We start from the raw sequence: 16,585 nt of genomic DNA, 5'->3' as shown, positions 1-16,585 counted from the left end.
GCACTGTGTCAAGTAAATGCTTAGTGATTTTTCTGATTTAATAAAATTGAATGGGAAATTTGAATTAAATTGTTTTGAGTCAGGTGGTCACTCAGTGTATCATATAATATGTTGCATATTTTATTGGTCTACCCAGGTGTTAGACAGCAGGTTGTATTTTAAGTCATTAAATTACATCAGTTCTGTAGAGTATTACAATGTATCGTGATACAAATAATATAATGACCTATGTATTCAATTCAATTCAATTTTAATTATTTATATAGCCCTTATAGCCCTTATACCAGTTGTGGTATAAGATCTCATTGCTCATATAGGAAACAATGTTTTTTCATTTACAAATTTAGTCTTGTATACAGTATTAAGATTAGTCTTAGATTAATCCCAAAAAAATGCAAACCTGTATTTTATCATAGTTTTAAAAAAGACAGTTTCCTAAGATTTGCACAATACATAGACCTTTTGTTGTGAAGACACGGCATGTTGTATGGCAGTGCACGGAGCATGTACTTCAATTTCACTGCTCAAACAAATGTGATGCAATGGGTTTCCTGTAGGTTTTACACTGCAAAAACACAAAATCTTACCAAGATTATTTGTCTTATTTCAAGTAAAAATGTCTTATTTCAAGTCAAAATATCTCATTACACTTAAAATAAGACACGATCACCTCAGAAGTAACTTGTTTTTAGACAATTTTCACTTGTTTCAAGGGAAAATTCACTTGAAACAAGTGAAAATTTGCTTGTTTCATTGGCAAAATTTGCCAGTGGAAAAAGTGAAAATTCACTTGAAATAAGTGAAAATTAGCTAGAAACAAGAAACAAATTTTGCCAATGAAACAAGCAAATTTTCACTTGTTTCAAGCAAATTTTCACTTGAAACAAGAGACAATTGTCTAAAAACAAGTTACTTCTGAGGTGATCATGTCTTATTTTAAGTGTAATGAGATATTTTGACTAGAAATAAGACATTTTTGACTTGAAATAAGACAAATAATCTTGGTAAGATTTTGAGTTTTTGCAGTGTATTCTTTGGTCAATTTATTTCCTCACACATAGCACCAGGACACGTCTAGCCACATCCTCTAACTCTCTCAAATAAGCCACTGTAATACCGATGGTAACCATGGTAATACCAGTAAGGGCAGTTTGGTGAGACAAACACACCCTCAGAAGACATGAGCATGTCAGAAAGGTATGAAGACAAAATAAAACAGCAGGAAAAGGTGTAAAATAACTGTGTCATGTAGTTCAACAAGCGTCTTGCTCAGCTACTAGTGCCAACAAGACACCATAAAAGTCTCAGTACAAGCACAAAATAAGCCACACCAAGTGATTTCTAATAGTTTGTCATTTTTATTTTAGTTGTTTTTCTCCACTATCTGATACACCAAGTGTTTTAAGAACAATATTAACATCACAAACATCACAGTATTCGAACACAGCAGTGACTGTTTCCCCCCTACAAACCCCACATATTGGTCCGCTTGATAGGGAAGTCAATAGAAACCATTTTCTCTCCCTGTGGGAGTGGAGCGGGGGAATCAGGGAGGGGATGACACACAAGCATCACATAATATCGACACCTTCACACAACTGAATACATTGATTGTGTAATTTAAAGCTAATGTTATACAGAGAACAGACACACAAGATGTTCCTCCGATTACTGGTGATTAGAAGAGTGAGAACAGAAAGATTAGGATGAATCATGATCATGAATCTTGGTGTTTAGTGGTTTCTAGTCTATCTACCTACCTCTGCTGGAGCTACAGCTGTCTCTGGTTTTTACCGGCTTGTGTGGTGTGTGTTTGTGCGTTGTGCACTCCGCAGCCATCTACTCTGGAGTCATTCAAAGTAACCCGACTCAATTTGCAGATTCAACACCTCGTGCTGTTTCCGGTCTGATGCTATCTTATCACTGGGTTATCCTCTAATGGATGTAATCGTGCCACTGATTGTAGGTTGGTCCTACAACACTGATGTTAGTATAGCGTTTTACAAATGAGCCAACACTGCATTCTGACAGAAGCGAAACACCGACATAACACATGCTAAACTGGCCTGCTCTGGAGTGTCTGAAGATTTGTCGTGTCAGGACACAAAGGGAGAAAGGAATCTGCACGGACAGACGTACAGTTAAGAAGAGGCATAAGATGAATGAATACTGACTTATTTCGACTTGATTTGGAAATTTCACAACCTTTAAAATCCTTGTCTGTAACTCCAGACCTGGCAAATGTTACAGACAGGAAAATAAATAATTACAATTTTGTCCATTCCGCTCATTAATTTACTCTTTAATCGCTACACAAAATTTAAATTCAATTCTGATTAAGACTGTTTACACAAAAAGAAACAAACCTTTTCCCTTTAGTGTAGTTGTTTCACATTATGTTTTTCAGTAGACATACCTAACGGTGTCAACTCAATGACAACCCTAAAGTACAGTAGACAGCGCAGGCCTGTGACTGATGGGGGAGTGAAGGGGGAGTAGCAGAGCAGATAAGACTATTAGTTGGCCACAGTAAAATGTGGGAGCAACATGGATGTTTAATAGGCGTGATTAGCCACGTAGAGGGACTGTCCTGCAGCACCAGCAGTTCCAGAGGACTCATACTTGCCCTGTGCAGCCAAGCCGTTCGCCTGGAGAGGAGCAGAGACAACAACCGCCCATTAATCGTCACTGCATAGACAACATTTCAGATTCATTTCACTATGTAAGAAACACAAGCGTCTGCTCGCGTTTGTGTCTGACCTCAGCGCGCTTGATGAACTCCTCGGTGGCCGCCTTCTCGTTGTTCAGCTCTCCCTTCCATGCGTTGAGGGCGGAGGCCTGCAGGGCACGGCCGTAGGAGAAGGTCAGGGCCCAGGGCTTGGCGAGGGGGCAGTTGTTAATGGCATTCAGGTTCACGCTGGCCTCCTCCTCAGACTGGCCGCCTGACAGGAATGTCACTCCTGGGGGAAGACAGACCGACACAAACGTTATTTACCCAAATGAGCCTCTTTAATTAACTCCTTAACCACATAATTTTTCCCTCATTCCCTTGGAGCTCGATCACAAACCCACTCTCTCATCAGAAGAATATTGAAAACCACTGAAAACCTACTTAAAACAATTAAATAACCAGTAATACTATTTATGACTCGAATGATTGTTTATTACCAAACATTTTATTTGTGCGTTGGCCTAATTACGCTCCTTTTTTAAAAAATTAGCAAACTATAAAATGATCACTTTATTCTATTCCAAATATTTACTTGTAACTGGACTATCACTGTTATTGTTTCATGGTCCAATATTTGTAATTATAAGCTGATGTGCAATTGATGATGCTGATAGGTTGCAAAACCAGCAGGAAATCAGTCATCTAAGCACATGGAAAATGTCTCATCCACTGTCTGGTCATTTTCAGCAATGCACAATAAAAAAATATTTAGAGAGCTACTTTTCTGCTAAAGCCCCTATTGACCGATGTTCATTTTACTCTGTTAAACCCAGTTTCAGTGTTCTATTCTGCCCCCTAGTGGTGGCCTCAGACATTCTTGGAGGTACAATATCTTCCTTTATAGACTCAGTGACAGTCTCAATATTACTGGTATTGATTCTTTGAGTTGCATTTTGACAAAGTTCGCCCCAGTGGTTCATGGTGGTAATCAGCCTCAAAGGAGCAGGAGTTTGACTATGCAGAGCTGTTTGGTTATTACTGTCAGTTTAGTGGATAATGTTGCTGGATGACAGTGTGTCTGAATACAGTCCTGGGCTGCTAGTTGCTATCTGACCTGTGACAGCAGGAGGCACGGTGCGGCGCAGAGCTGTTACAGTAGCCATGGCGATTTCCTCGGCGCTGTACTTGTTGGGGCAGGAGTGTCCAGCCGTGACCATATTGGGCTTCAGCAGAGTGCCTTCCAGGTAGACATGGTGGTCTGACAGAGCCTTGTACACTGCAGCTAGGACCTACCAGAACAGGGAGGAGGAGAAAAGATGAAAAACAGTGTCTATAAACATACTGCAAGAGGACAGCCAGCCACTGAGGTAAACTTTAACAACATGTGTTTTGGTGTATGTCTTGTGCTCCTCATTAAACTCACCTTCTCAGAGACGTACTGGCAACGCTTCAGGTCGTGGTCTCCATCAGGAAGGATCTCAGGCTCCACAATAGGGACAATACCATTCTAGGACAAGTTATAAAGTGTTTAATTTGAAGGCAAAGTTGCTCACATATATCCATCGGCAAATACCACAGTGTGCTGATACATATACACACGACACACTGAGAGACCTCACACCAACCTGTTGGCAGATGCTAGCGTAACGTGCCAGTACATTGGCGTTCTCAAAGATAGCCAGCTCAGAGGGAGTGGTGTCAGAGATCTTCAGCACACAGCGCCACTTGGCAAAGTCAGCACCGTCCTTCTTGTACTGGGCGCAGCGCTCAGACAGCCCATCCAGACCTAAACTCACACACACACACACACACAGAATACACGAATCAGAAACCCATCAGGGACCATTAAATGTTTGTACGTTTTTAAGAGTGTGTGTGTTTATAATGCCTCCTACCCTGAGTGGTGGTCTCTCCATTGGTTCCGGCAAGGGGCACAACACCTTTGTCCACCTGCAGAGAGGCAAACAGATTAGTTAAAACCATAAAGAAAAACACAAAATTATTGTTCCTATAGGGGAATTGAGGGCAACTGGACTTGGTTTGTAGATTCTTGAATGCATTTCAATTCTCAAGACGTTTCTTCAGTTCTGACAGACTGGTGGGGAGGCTAATAGGTATTTAGCCTATGTGGGGTCATTATCCAGGTCACTGATACCACTGGTTTGTTATCAGCGTTATCCAGTCTGAAATGGTTTTGAAAAACCAGCCCCAGATGATGAGCACATTGTTGATCACATAGGGGGATGTGATGTGTATTAGGTGTTGCTACTTTCAAGCATCATGTAGTAATTAAGAACAATGAAGCTGATTCTTTTTAGATCACATATATGAAAATCTCGAGTGTTTTAAATCAGTTTCACCGAAAACAGGTTTATCACCCCTCTATTCCTCAAGGTTTCAAGTAATTTCTGAGAAGTGTAAGAAACCATTTTGTCAGTCCACTCTGGATCCTGATTTTTGGTATTAAAATTATCCAGATTCCTGCTGCTAACCCTAACCCTCACAAAACAGCATTTAGGCACTGTCCTTCTTGTACTGGGCGCAACGCTCAGGGGCCGAACAGACAGCAGAAGGCGTGACCAACCTGTTAAATTTGACAGGAAGGTCATGCCTTCGGGAACATCAGCTATTAAAGATGCGTCACAAAAACACCTTGTGACACTCTGATGAAGGCGGAAGTCAAATGCCGAAACATGTCAGATAAATAACCAAATCATATATGTCTGTCAAAAGAAAACCTACAGATGAGCATTTAGGCTAATCCTGATTAAAGGCTGGATTGGAATACAAGTCCCGATCTTAAGGATCAGAAACTTTGTAATCTGTTTTGAAAAACTCAGTTTTCAGATTTAAACCAATCAGATCACTTTTATCTTGGGGGAGAGGTTTTGAAGAACCACAAACCCCAGGTGTTGCAGCTACATCAACACTACTTCCCTGAAAAAGATGAAGGAAGTGTTGATTAGCCTCAACCAGGCCAATGTGTGAGTCAGTTGCACCGGCTCTACCAAAAGAAATATAAGCCTCGAGGCCTTTGTTCCAGCTCAACCTGCAGTGATACCTGAAAATACATCTGCAATAAGTATTGTCCTCTGTGATTGTGGTGTTATTTAAATGCATGCATTTTCTGTTTCTTGTCCTAATTTTTTTTTTGTTATGTGCTGTTACAAATGGAGCTGCTGTTGATGCACAAAAACATTTATCAATCAGTCAATGAAAAGGATGCTGAAAGATGCAAGCCCTGGTGCTTTTTTTTTTATATGACAGAATCTTCAGTTGCTTTCATATGCTCTGATATGCTTTCAATATTTCAATTACTACACTCGTTAATTTTGTCCAAGTTGATGCTGAGAAGAATAAAACGGCTAATCAAACGTAATTGTCAGGCATTCTCATTCAGCTACTAAAGCTGGTTTTGATAAGCTGGGGGTTCTTAAAGTTTTGATAACTGAGGACCAATTTAGGGACCCAACATCTTAAATTTTCTGTTTTATGTTTAAGTGTTAACTGAATGCCGTTTTATGTTAAACTCCTTCTGCGTTGCATTCACCTGCTTGCAGATAAAGCACATCACTTCAGTAAGCTTTGCTCTATTTTTCCTGAAACTTCCTGTTTTCCTCACCGACACGTTTCTTGCACAACGGCCTAAGTGGTTAAGTGCAATAATACGCATTGCATACCTTGATGCCAACGACAATGCCTCTGTCTTTGATGAGCTTGGAGAAGTTAACACCATCGTCTGTGCTCTGGTAGAGGGTTTCGTGGAAGAAGATGACGCCTCCGATGCAGCTGTTGATGCGTTCGTCGGCTGTGAAGAGGAGCTGGCGGTAGCGACGCCTGTTCTCCTCTGTGTTCTCGACCCCAATGGGGTTCAAACGCTTCGCCATGCTGCCTGTGGACACACACACACACACACACACACACACACACACACACACAAATAACAATGCATATTTCATCATGTCAATATAACTGCATGCCTGTGGATAAATTACAGCTAAAAGCGTTTGAGCCTGGTAGAGATTTAATAATGTCAGGGGTCGACAGCTGCATGCGAATGTTCAGAAATCAGGATTGGACATGAGATTCAGTGATTTTATGATGAGTAGAACATGAAGCAAATAACACTGATAGTCTTTCTGCATCCATTTCTGCATTAATATCACAATGAATTAGTATAAGTGCACATCCCTTTCAATAGATATTGCATGAAATATAAACTGAATAGTCAAAGTCAAGCAGGGCTAGCCAATTAATTGCAATGTTCAAATCAACGTTGCTGCAAATTTTCAATAAAGATAGAACGTGTGAGAAAAAGTTCTTGTAAATAAAGCATTATGGTGTTATAAAGGCGCCCTGGCCAACAAATTGTATTCTCCAAATTTAAGAGAATAAGCGTGTTTGGTACAGAGCCCAGCAAGAATCACACCATCATCATTTTGGTTAATTAAAAATCTGATGCAAAAATGATCATCCCTACTAAAATGGTGAATCATATTGCAATTACAGTATTGGTAAAATTAACCAGAATGACTTTTTTAACCATATCACTCAGCCCTACTGTCCAGATGTATTAACCAACTCATTTGTTATACCAGAACTATTTGTATATTCAACACATTTCATAACATTTAGTCAAATCGAACTCTGATATTTTTTGGCATTCGTGGCCCTGTTATTGGTCTACTGGAAAGTGGATGGACATCATGAATTCAGGAGCTACTTTACGACAGGCCACTGACTCTTGAGAGTTCATTGGTTAGCCAGGTGGTTAATCCAATTGGCTATGTTAAATCCATTAATAAGAAAAATGTGAGACTGAGTTGATAGCTGTAGGGAAATGCTGCCCTTCAGGGAGATCTGTGTGTGTGTGTGTGTGTGTGTGTGTGTGTGTGTGTGTGTGTGTGTGTGTGTGTGTGTGTGTGTGTGTGTGTGTGTATTAAATGTCACTGAAGCTACTAGGGATTCAGTGGCTTGTTGGAGGACAGATACAGCTTCACATATGGGCTTGCACTGGGTTCTCTGATCTCTAACCATAAAGCTGCCCTGCAACCCCAGTTATGGCAGACTTTAGTAGTCTTGGACACATTACCACCTCAAGGATAACTACATGAATTTGTCCATTATGTCGTGTGCTGTTATATCCCATAATGTTATATTTATAACAGAAACAACTGGATTTTCATTTTCACATTCTTACCGGTGGACTCATCGGCCGCGAGGATGCCTTTGCCTGGAGCGACTATCCTCTCAGCGATGTCCTGCAGCTCCTTCTTCTGCTCAGGAGTCAGTGCGGGGTACTGGTGAGTCATGTTGGCTGCAGGAGAGAGAGAAAGCAGCACAAGGATTACACAGTGTCATTTCATGGTGTGTTGGCATGGACAACTGCCGGGTATCTGCCATATTTGTCCTTTTATGGTCTACTGTATGGCTGCTTCGCTCTGATCCTAAACTGTCCTGAGAGTTGATGAGTGAACAAAATGACGGCCCTCATCAGTCACGCAATGCAAGGCTCTAGTGTGTGAGATCAGCTGAACCAATAACTGTGAACGGAAAACATTATTTTTTTATTTTAAACTGCTGGCTACTTTCTGGTGACAGCTGGTAGTGACTGTGCTTTTGATGCATGATAAAACACACTGAATGTACCACTTTTAGCTAAAAATAGCCTTATTAAGTTCATCTTAAGGTGAAAATCCTGACACAAAGCACAGGACTAAAAATCCTAAAAAGATTTCCTCGCAAGAAATGAAGTACGGTAAAATGTCTTCAGGTCCTGACCGTGCTATGCAAGTCTCCATTGTATAGAAACAGAAAGCAGGTTGTCACGACATGCTGACAGGCACAGACAGGCCGCAAACCAGCTTACATTTCTCTACCCTTCCCTTCCTCACTCTCCCGTAAATAAGCAGTTACGTAATCCCCCTATACACACACACTGTGTAACCACGGTGATTACAGAGGGAAGACAGAGCGGGAGTGATTATGTAATAACCCTCATATAAACTCGGCTGCCAGTCCTCATTATGGCTGGAGGACTGGACACAGAACCGCCCTTTTCTCTCTCCTCAGCAACACTCGGCAGTTTTCCTAACGTTTCCATGCATTTTTTGTGCCACATCTCCTGCCAGACACAGATTTCTCCTTTTTTAACACCCCATTTAATCAAATTGTTCTGTTTACAATGCTAAAATCTTTCCTATATCACGACACACTGAAGCTGGTTCAAACCTACTGGCTTGCTCACTGAGGCGTACTCTCAGCTCCCGCTGCTTTTTCAGTACAAATGAACTCTGCTGGACACACACAGGGTGCACACACACTCAGAGAGCCAGTATAGTCTCGTTTTAAAACATCCCTTAAAGTCATCAATCCCAGTAGGGCTGAGGGTGCCAAGAAACAAGCAGTGACTCCTCTTTGTGGTTCACTCCACAGGTTGCCAAGCTACACCCAACCTCAACTGCACCAACTGGGAGAGTTTTGTTCAACAACACAAACACACAGGCATGCGCCAGAATGATGAATCAGCTGCCTTTGAATCTGTACAATAAGTGGAAGCTACTCCCACTCCTTTAGTGCAAAACACTAAAGGAGTGTTCGGTTTAAATGTCTGGTCTTGTCTGCACTGTATTGGGGCTGTGTGCCAACATCATGTGCTCTGCTACACTGAAATTTGATGCTGCAAGAGAAAACTGGATAGAAAGAGCTTAAGTTATTTCTTGATTTACCACCAACTGTAAGTAAACTGTAACATAAATCAGGCTGCCTCATGACTGTGATTCACAATCCATGAGTCTTCCTCATCGACATCCATCATCCCTGTTCAAAGCACCTCAGAATATCAGTCTCAACAACCATCCAAGGCTAAATATTACTTTATAGTCCCAAAAGGGAGAAATATGCCTCAGAGCCAGGCCATTGGACAGAATGAAATAAACCCTGTCAAAGTTCATAGTCAATGTCAGGCCACAGAGGGAAAGCAGCCTATAGGCTTACTGGATAACAGGAAGCATTGCACTGCATCATGGAAACTTAAGTCAGTGTAGAGCACATAGGCGATATGTACATTATGATCACAACAGGCCTATGCAAGCCTGGGAGTGTGGTGGGTCCAATGGTAGTATATGGCCTGGGACATCCTGTATTCTCTGTTTCAGCTAAAAAACCTTCATAACACAGAAATCAGTCATATTAAAACATGATGTTATAAACGTCACAAACTGGTATGGGATGTGCACGGCCCAGGACAGGAAGACTCTGCAACGAGTGGTTAAAACTGCCCAAAACATCATTGGTACCCATCTACCAAGCCTCAGTGATATCGGGGAGGTGAGGTGCCTGTGCAGAGCCAAAAAGATCCTAAAAGACAACACCCACCCCAGCCACAGCCTGCTCACCCTGCTGCCGTCACGCAAAAGATACAGAAGTATCCGCTGCCGTACCACCAGACTACAGAGCAGCTTCTTCCCACAGGCTGTGAGACTACTAAATGCACCATCTACACTCCTCCATGTTTAATAATTTTATTTTTTTATACAATCAATTAATCAGTCAAGAGGGAACCACTTTTTAATTTCATTATACAACCTGTTGTATAATGACCAATAAACTTCCTTGTATCCTTGTATTACTACAGTGCTGACTGCCAATAGTTAAATATGCTAAGAGCAGTGCAGGTCTATTACAGTTTAAAGAACATGGACCCACAGGCTATATTATGTCTCCTGAGGGGATAAGCTGGAACAGGAGAATATCTGTAGGCCTCTCTCTAGTGAATAAATGAGGGTATTTACACTTGATAAAGGTCAACCCAAGGGCACAAACCTGTTGTGTCTCACCATGTGGCCATTTGTGTGTGTGTGTGTGTGTGTGTGTGTGTGCTGCTCTGCCCTTTTCAGCCTGACAAAACTCATGCTCAGCAAATACCAGCTATCTTTTGTGAAGCAGCTCCGTGCTTTGGTTGGCTTTTTGCTGTGAAGATGTTGCAAAAGAATTTCCAGTTTTATGTAATGCTTTGTAACTCAAACTTTCACACAGTTTAAACACCGATGGTGACATGTTTAAATATTTGAGATTTCTGAATAAAGCGAGTTGAGCTCATGATAAACTGGGACCTGCTTGCTGCTTTAAATATTGACTCACAGTGATGCAGTGGTCAGGCTCATAGGGGCTCAAACCTTTTTTTGTTTTGTTTTTTTGTTATCTCCGTTTTATTTTTTAATTTTGGGACTGGCAGACTAACCAAACTTATGCAAGCTTAAACAAGTGACTTATACAAGCTGCTGGTTGCAGCTAAAAACATCTTCCGGTCAGATGAATGAGGACCTGATGGAGCATGAAGAGACAAGGTGAATGTGGAGCGCATGAGCCAACACTAACATGTAGTGAAAGGCTTGGGGGCAGTCAGAATCCATATCCTCTCTCCTGGGAAACTAGCTCAATGCAGTGGGGTCTGGAAAAAAAGTTATTTGTTTAGTATAAGTATTTTAAGAGCAGCTACAAAAGAGTTTAACAGCAGAAAAACATCACTTATCCAAAATATCACAATTAAAATCCCTAGGCCCCTGGAATCAAATAGCAACCTCTCCTCTCTAGTCCATTTTACATTAATTTTCAACAGTCATACAGGACGAAACTCATCACACAAGAAGAGACACCGATTCCCCCAATGACAGCAGCCTCAACAGACCATGATGCAATGCCGCGGCTGAATTCTGAGGGGAAGTTAACACATCAAAGAAAATTACCACACTTGGTTGCAAAATACTTTGTAGAATGCACTAACCCTAACCCTAACATCACGAACTGAAAACAGTATAAGAGTGTCTGAGAGTATATCTAAAAGGAAGAGAAGCTTTATTGCTTTCATTGCAATCAAGCCAAGAAACACACTGATGTGAGATTGATGATGTCTCTACTGAGGGTCCCTCCTGGCTGAGAGCTCATCTGCACAGGTTGTCACAAACACTCAATGTTTTGGAAGCAGATGAGACGCTGGATGCCCTGAAAACTATGCTGACCTTCATCACTGTTAGCCACTCTGAGCTGGTCACAGCAATATCTGCCTACGACAACATGGAGGACACGGAAGATCAAAGACGTGTTGGTGTGATGCCAGGATTGACGAGCTGCAGAAGCAGATGGGATGTCGCAGGAGAGTGTGTGACATCCTGTGTGATGCATGTTACATGGCCTTAAACAAGCCCTCCAAGGCCCGGGATGCTCATCATTCACCAGTGAGGTATAGAGGCTGTACAGACTGATCATGTTTGATGGCAGACAGGCACCTGCCGTGTAAAAAGCAGGTCTGGTCCAGGACAAGCTGAAGAGTTACCCGAAACGCAACATCCTCACGGCTCCACTTCCAGTCCTGATAAATGGCCTCAGAGTAGCCAGACAGAGCAATTAAGGTGGCTTTGCTCTGCTGATGGCACGCTCCAATGCTTATTAGTTATTAGTTTCCAAAGTGCAATTTGCAGTCGCAGCCTCCACAGAACATGAAACTGGAGATGTACAGAATGCTGTGGCTTATTTACTTATGTTTTAGTCCTAAAACAATTAGTCAATTAGTAGACTGACAGAAAAATGCATAAATTATAATTGCAATAACTGTTTTAGTTATTTATCAAGTAAAAATCCCAAATATTTGCTGATTACAGCTGTACGAGGATCACTAAGATTTGCTATCTTTATTTTTATTGTCATTCTAAAATTAATACTTTGGGGTGTTTTGGTTTTGCAAAAGGGCTCATTGTACATCTTTTCTTTCACATGCTTTTAGGTGTCAGCCCTCAGCAAATTGACTGGTTGAAAGTAAAGGATATATTCAACCTATAATGCTTATAATGCTAATATGAGCTATATTACAAATTTCAAAACTTATAACAATTTTTTGTACATGCGACTGATCTTTGTAGATCAACAATTTCTCTGAAGGAGAGACTCATCTTTCAGCTCGCCCACCCTCCTACAGAAAGGAGTCACATGGTCACAGAGCAGCAGCCTTGGGGCTGATAAGGAGTCAGTGTCTTGCTCAAGGGCACTTCAGCAAGGCAGCTACTGGACACGGTGTACTGGCTGAAGGACAGACCTCCTAATCACAAACCCACTCTGATCAAAGACGTGACCTCAACATGATTTGAACACAAAACCCCATGATCGCAAAGGCAAACGTGCTAATGATGTGCCACGAGGCCAGCATGAAGACAAACAGACCCGCGGCGGCCACAGAGGATTCTCTCTCTTAGTAACCAAGGAAACGACTTCATGCTTCAGATTAGGGACTGTTTGAAATGCATTTCAAGATAACAGGCATTTCATTTGGGGATGACTGTAAAAACAGAGCTCTGTCCTTGTTTATACTTTCATCTTATGCACAGGCCTCAGCAGAATAAAGCAAAAGAACAATTTGTGCACATCTGAGTCATCTTTATTGCAGGTGGATGGGACCAAAAATAGGTAAAATGAAGAAGGAGGGGCTGCCTTGCACACTGCTGTAAGTTGCACCACTTACAGACTTTATTAACTAAAAGAAATGAAATGTCGCAGACCTTCAGGCATAAATACAAGAAGGCTTGCACAATTCTATATTAAAACATGGCATATTGTTATAAGGGTTTGAGTTACAGGCCTCACTATTAGAAACCGGCTCCTCCAAATACTCTTGGTACCTCATGATAAGCTGTTTGACATCGAGGTGAGCACAACTTGTGCAGTGAATGACGTGTTGCCATGTGTCACTTTATACCTGTTTTGATTGGCTGTGCCATATAATAAATGTTGTGTTATTGTGTCATTGTATCAGGCATGTTCCATGAATGCCTGATAAAGGCCCCTGACCAAAACGGTGCAATTCTTTCTTCAATAAAGTCTCAGGAGCATTAAAATTTCATGATTTAATAAGAGAGAAGACACAGAGAGAGAGAGTGAAGACAACAAGTGCTATTGGATGCTTTCCCGTCCTGGCCTTCCTCACAGTGTTAGGCAAGACAAACACGCAGTTTCTGCACTGCGACATCAAGATGTAACGGCCAACTCCCTTTTGTGGCATCATGCAGAGTCACCCAAACGTGACAGGAAGCTACGGCGCTTCATCAGTGGATTGATATATTCAGTCAGTATCATCAGGAACAATTAGTCCTACACTGTGCAATATCAAGGAAGGAAAGATGGGATGGCTGTCTGTCATTAACATTTAAATCCAGATTTGTAGCCTTGATTTAACACTTTGATTTGACCCTTTAATGATGAATTAAATAAGCCCCAATTAAGTCTCATCTATATAAATTCTTTATTTTAAATGCCTATGATCTATCTGAAACCTACATTCACCCTACCCAGCATTTTCTCTGGTGATGCTGTCAGCTAACTAGTTTTTTTTTTTTTTTTTTTTAACTTCTAAATCAAAACCAGTTACCTGGAAAATAACAAGATGTTTGGATTGGACATGACTGATGATGTTCTTCACACCACAGCAGTCAGTCGATCCCTCTGTCTGAAAAGTCATACTCAACAGGCCTACTTACCAACCCAGCATGCCATGAAAGTTCACAAAAATATCAACAATTTCAGCTCAATCCATAATGCAACATCTACAGCTAACATTATGCGGTCATCTTCATTTTAAAGCATTTCTGCAGGCGTTAAACTACATGGAGTCTCAAGCCAGCATGCTAAAATGTGCAGTAATTAGAAGGCTCTACGCAGGAACGCAGCAGAAGGTAAACTCAACATACCCACTGAAACTCAGGCTTATAGGGCTGGGCAATGTGGTGGGAATCAGTATCACCATAATCATAAAGGGTTTTTTTTTCCTGATATGCATCCAGACATGGCGTATGCATGTAAAACCACAAATTGATTTGAAAGATCAAATTTCAGTTCATTGCACTGAACTTCATGGCAATGTTATGTGTGATGTCCAACACTATGAAAAACAAAAATCTCATTATCATCAACACAATTACCTATTTGCATCTCAGATTATGACCTGATTCCACTGAAAGACGGTCATTAAACTTAATTACTGCCCAGCCTCATTCAGACCGAACTAATTACATGAACTGATAAATGACGTCAACATATGAATGGTCACAGGACATATTTCATGTTCATAGCGACAGGTGGCACTGCTTTATGGTAATCACCAAGGTCACGGTTTGCGCACACTTTTCCCTCCCCTCTAGGCCTACATCGCAAGCTGCTGTCCGGAGGCAGGGTGTTTCCTGCGGCGTGGCACTAAAGGTAAAAGCGCACTCGGCCAGCGTGTTGTTACCCTTCGCCGGCAGGCTGTTGGCGGTGATAGTGATGCAGGTCCGTGTGTTTGGGCTGTTTGTATCTGGAGGCCTTGACCCAGCAGCGCTAAGCGGATCACCACTCACCCTGTTTCCCATGCAGCGCCCTCCGCCTAGCGGCTCTCTGGCACCACAGAGGCAGCCGAGGCTCTGCGCGGTGCGATTAAAAAAAATAAAAAATACACACACACTGGGTGAAAATGAGCAGAAAACACTGTAGGCGACATTTCCTCTTCTTCATTATTACTCACTGGGCTGCCCCCTCCCTCCTCCCCGCCTCCTGTCAACGGAGGTCTACGTGCCTCGGCACACACAGCCACACAGGACACCTCACCCCCACCCATCCCCTCTCCTCTCCATCCACCGCGTCCGGATTAAATTCAATTTAGTCCAAGGACGGTCCATACCCTGCCCGACATGATGATGAGGCGACGACTGACGGAAAGCGCACGCAACAGGCGAGTTTAGTCCACCACCTTCATCCCTGAAGGCCATCCTCTGCCTCATTGCTGTTGCGTATTTAATGAACGCGGCACAATAACGCCACAGTGTTAGTTAGGAAGTAGATCATTTTTGCAGGGTAAGGTAGAAGACTCGGATTTATGACTATCAAAAGAGATAATAACGAATGAGCCGCAGGTAATGTTAACACACACAGCCAAGGAGCGGGATAAAAGTTAGGTGTGAAGGCTGTGTGGTGCCGCATTACATCGCCATCATCATCATCATCATCATCATCATCATCATTAACAACAACACCTAAAGAGTCCCTGAAGCTGCCATAGTTTTCTGTCTTACCTGCTGATGTCTATAGGAGCTGAGTCGTCCAGGTGCGCCGGGCAGAGGATGCGGAGGAGTCTCCTGTTTCACTGCTGCAGCGCAACGTGACTCTTTACAAAACCCTCGAGTCGGGGGCGGGGCCTGCCAGCGCTGCGTCATGTGATTGATGCCGAATTTAGTGCCGCGCATGCGCCGCAACTTGATCACTCACAGCAAGAATGCAGCATGATGGTGCATCTTTTAAGAAAAACAATGAGGGGAAAGAAGATGAAAGATTTTTCCCAAAGAAAGATAAAACAGTGATGTGTGGCTGTAAATGTTTGGGTGGTTGCATTTCTCTGTTTCTGTGGAGACTGAGCTCACTGCTGCTCCACAATAAGGGTCTGAGTTTATACTCAACACACACACACACACACACACACACACACGTATGTTCTCTGTTCTGCAATGCTGGTATTTCTTCTGTCTCAGCCTGAACATGCATAATGTTAAGAATCCTAGTTTGCTCACAGTGCCAAGTCTCAGTCTCAATTCAAATAATACCTATGTATAGTATTTTTTGTCAAAATACAAGAGCCCAACTATAATGTGAAGTGGCAAACTCTAGGTTAGGGTTGGGTTTATACTCAGGGATAGAGAAAATAGGACAGTTATTAGGAAAATAAGATTTTCAAAGACAAACAGTTTGGGATTTCAGAGTGGGAAAATATCTGGGGCTTGAACTCAGAACTGTAGTTTTCCTTTTGAAATAAAGCCATGACGGGTCTCACAGGTTGATAGAAGTGCATAATCCTACATCATACAGCAGCTTAACCAACTAAAGATGTCCTTATTGCTTAAG

The 16,585-nt window shown here is 42.0% G+C and overlaps 1 protein-coding gene and 1 long non-coding RNA gene across 4 annotated transcripts; both read right to left on the bottom strand.

The window, feature by feature from the left end:
* Nucleotides 1–1,338: 1,338 nt before the first annotated feature.
* aldocb (aldolase C, fructose-bisphosphate, b) lies at nucleotides 1,339–15,889 on the bottom strand. 3 transcript variants are annotated; one of them, XM_030068321.1, is made up of 10 exons: nucleotides 15,763–15,883; nucleotides 14,946–15,114; nucleotides 7,872–7,988; nucleotides 6,352–6,563; nucleotides 4,567–4,621; nucleotides 4,297–4,457; nucleotides 4,095–4,178; nucleotides 3,786–3,960; nucleotides 2,761–2,960; nucleotides 1,339–2,648 (listed from the first exon to the last, which is right to left on the bottom strand). In XM_030068321.1, the coding sequence occupies exons 2-10, from the start codon at nucleotides 15,061–15,063 to the stop codon at nucleotides 2,556–2,558; spliced, it is 1,215 nt and encodes a 404-aa protein (XP_029924181.1). In that variant the 5' UTR covers nucleotides 15,064–15,114; nucleotides 15,763–15,883; the 3' UTR covers nucleotides 1,339–2,555. The 3 variants fall into 3 exon arrangements, with proteins under 3 accessions (XP_029924181.1, XP_029924183.1, XP_029924182.1); XM_030068323.1 differs by having other exon boundaries at nucleotides 15,052–15,114; nucleotides 15,763–15,850; XM_030068322.1 differs by lacking the exon at nucleotides 14,946–15,114 and having other exon boundaries at nucleotides 15,763–15,889.
* Nucleotides 10,891–13,348, bottom strand: LOC115371148 (uncharacterized). Its single transcript, XR_003929334.1, has 2 exons — nucleotides 12,026–13,348; nucleotides 10,891–11,993 (listed from the first exon to the last, which is right to left on the bottom strand). It is a non-coding gene; the product is annotated as an uncharacterized LOC115371148 (long non-coding RNA).
* Nucleotides 15,890–16,585: the final 696 nt, after the last annotated feature.

This window comes from Myripristis murdjan, chromosome 14, assembly GCF_902150065.1.
Source record: "Myripristis murdjan chromosome 14, fMyrMur1.1, whole genome shotgun sequence".
Lineage (NCBI taxonomy): Eukaryota > Metazoa > Chordata > Actinopteri > Holocentriformes > Holocentridae > Myripristis > Myripristis murdjan.
Note: the sequence above shows the minus strand (reverse complement) of the source record. Positions and strands in the feature narration are given on the sequence as shown.

Coding starts and splice junctions, on each gene's coding strand:
- aldocb (XM_030068321.1), bottom strand. CDS start 15,063: ATGGGAAACAGGGTGAGTGGTGATCCGCTTAGCGCTGCTGGGTCAAGG. Junction 7,989..14,945: donor CAACAGCCTGCCGGCGAAGG/GTAACAACACGC, acceptor TCTCTCCTGCAG/CCAACATGACTCACCAGTAC. Junction 3,961..4,094: donor GCCAGTACGTCTCTGAGAAG/GTGAGTTTAATG, acceptor CTGTTCTGGTAG/GTCCTAGCTGCAGTGTACAA.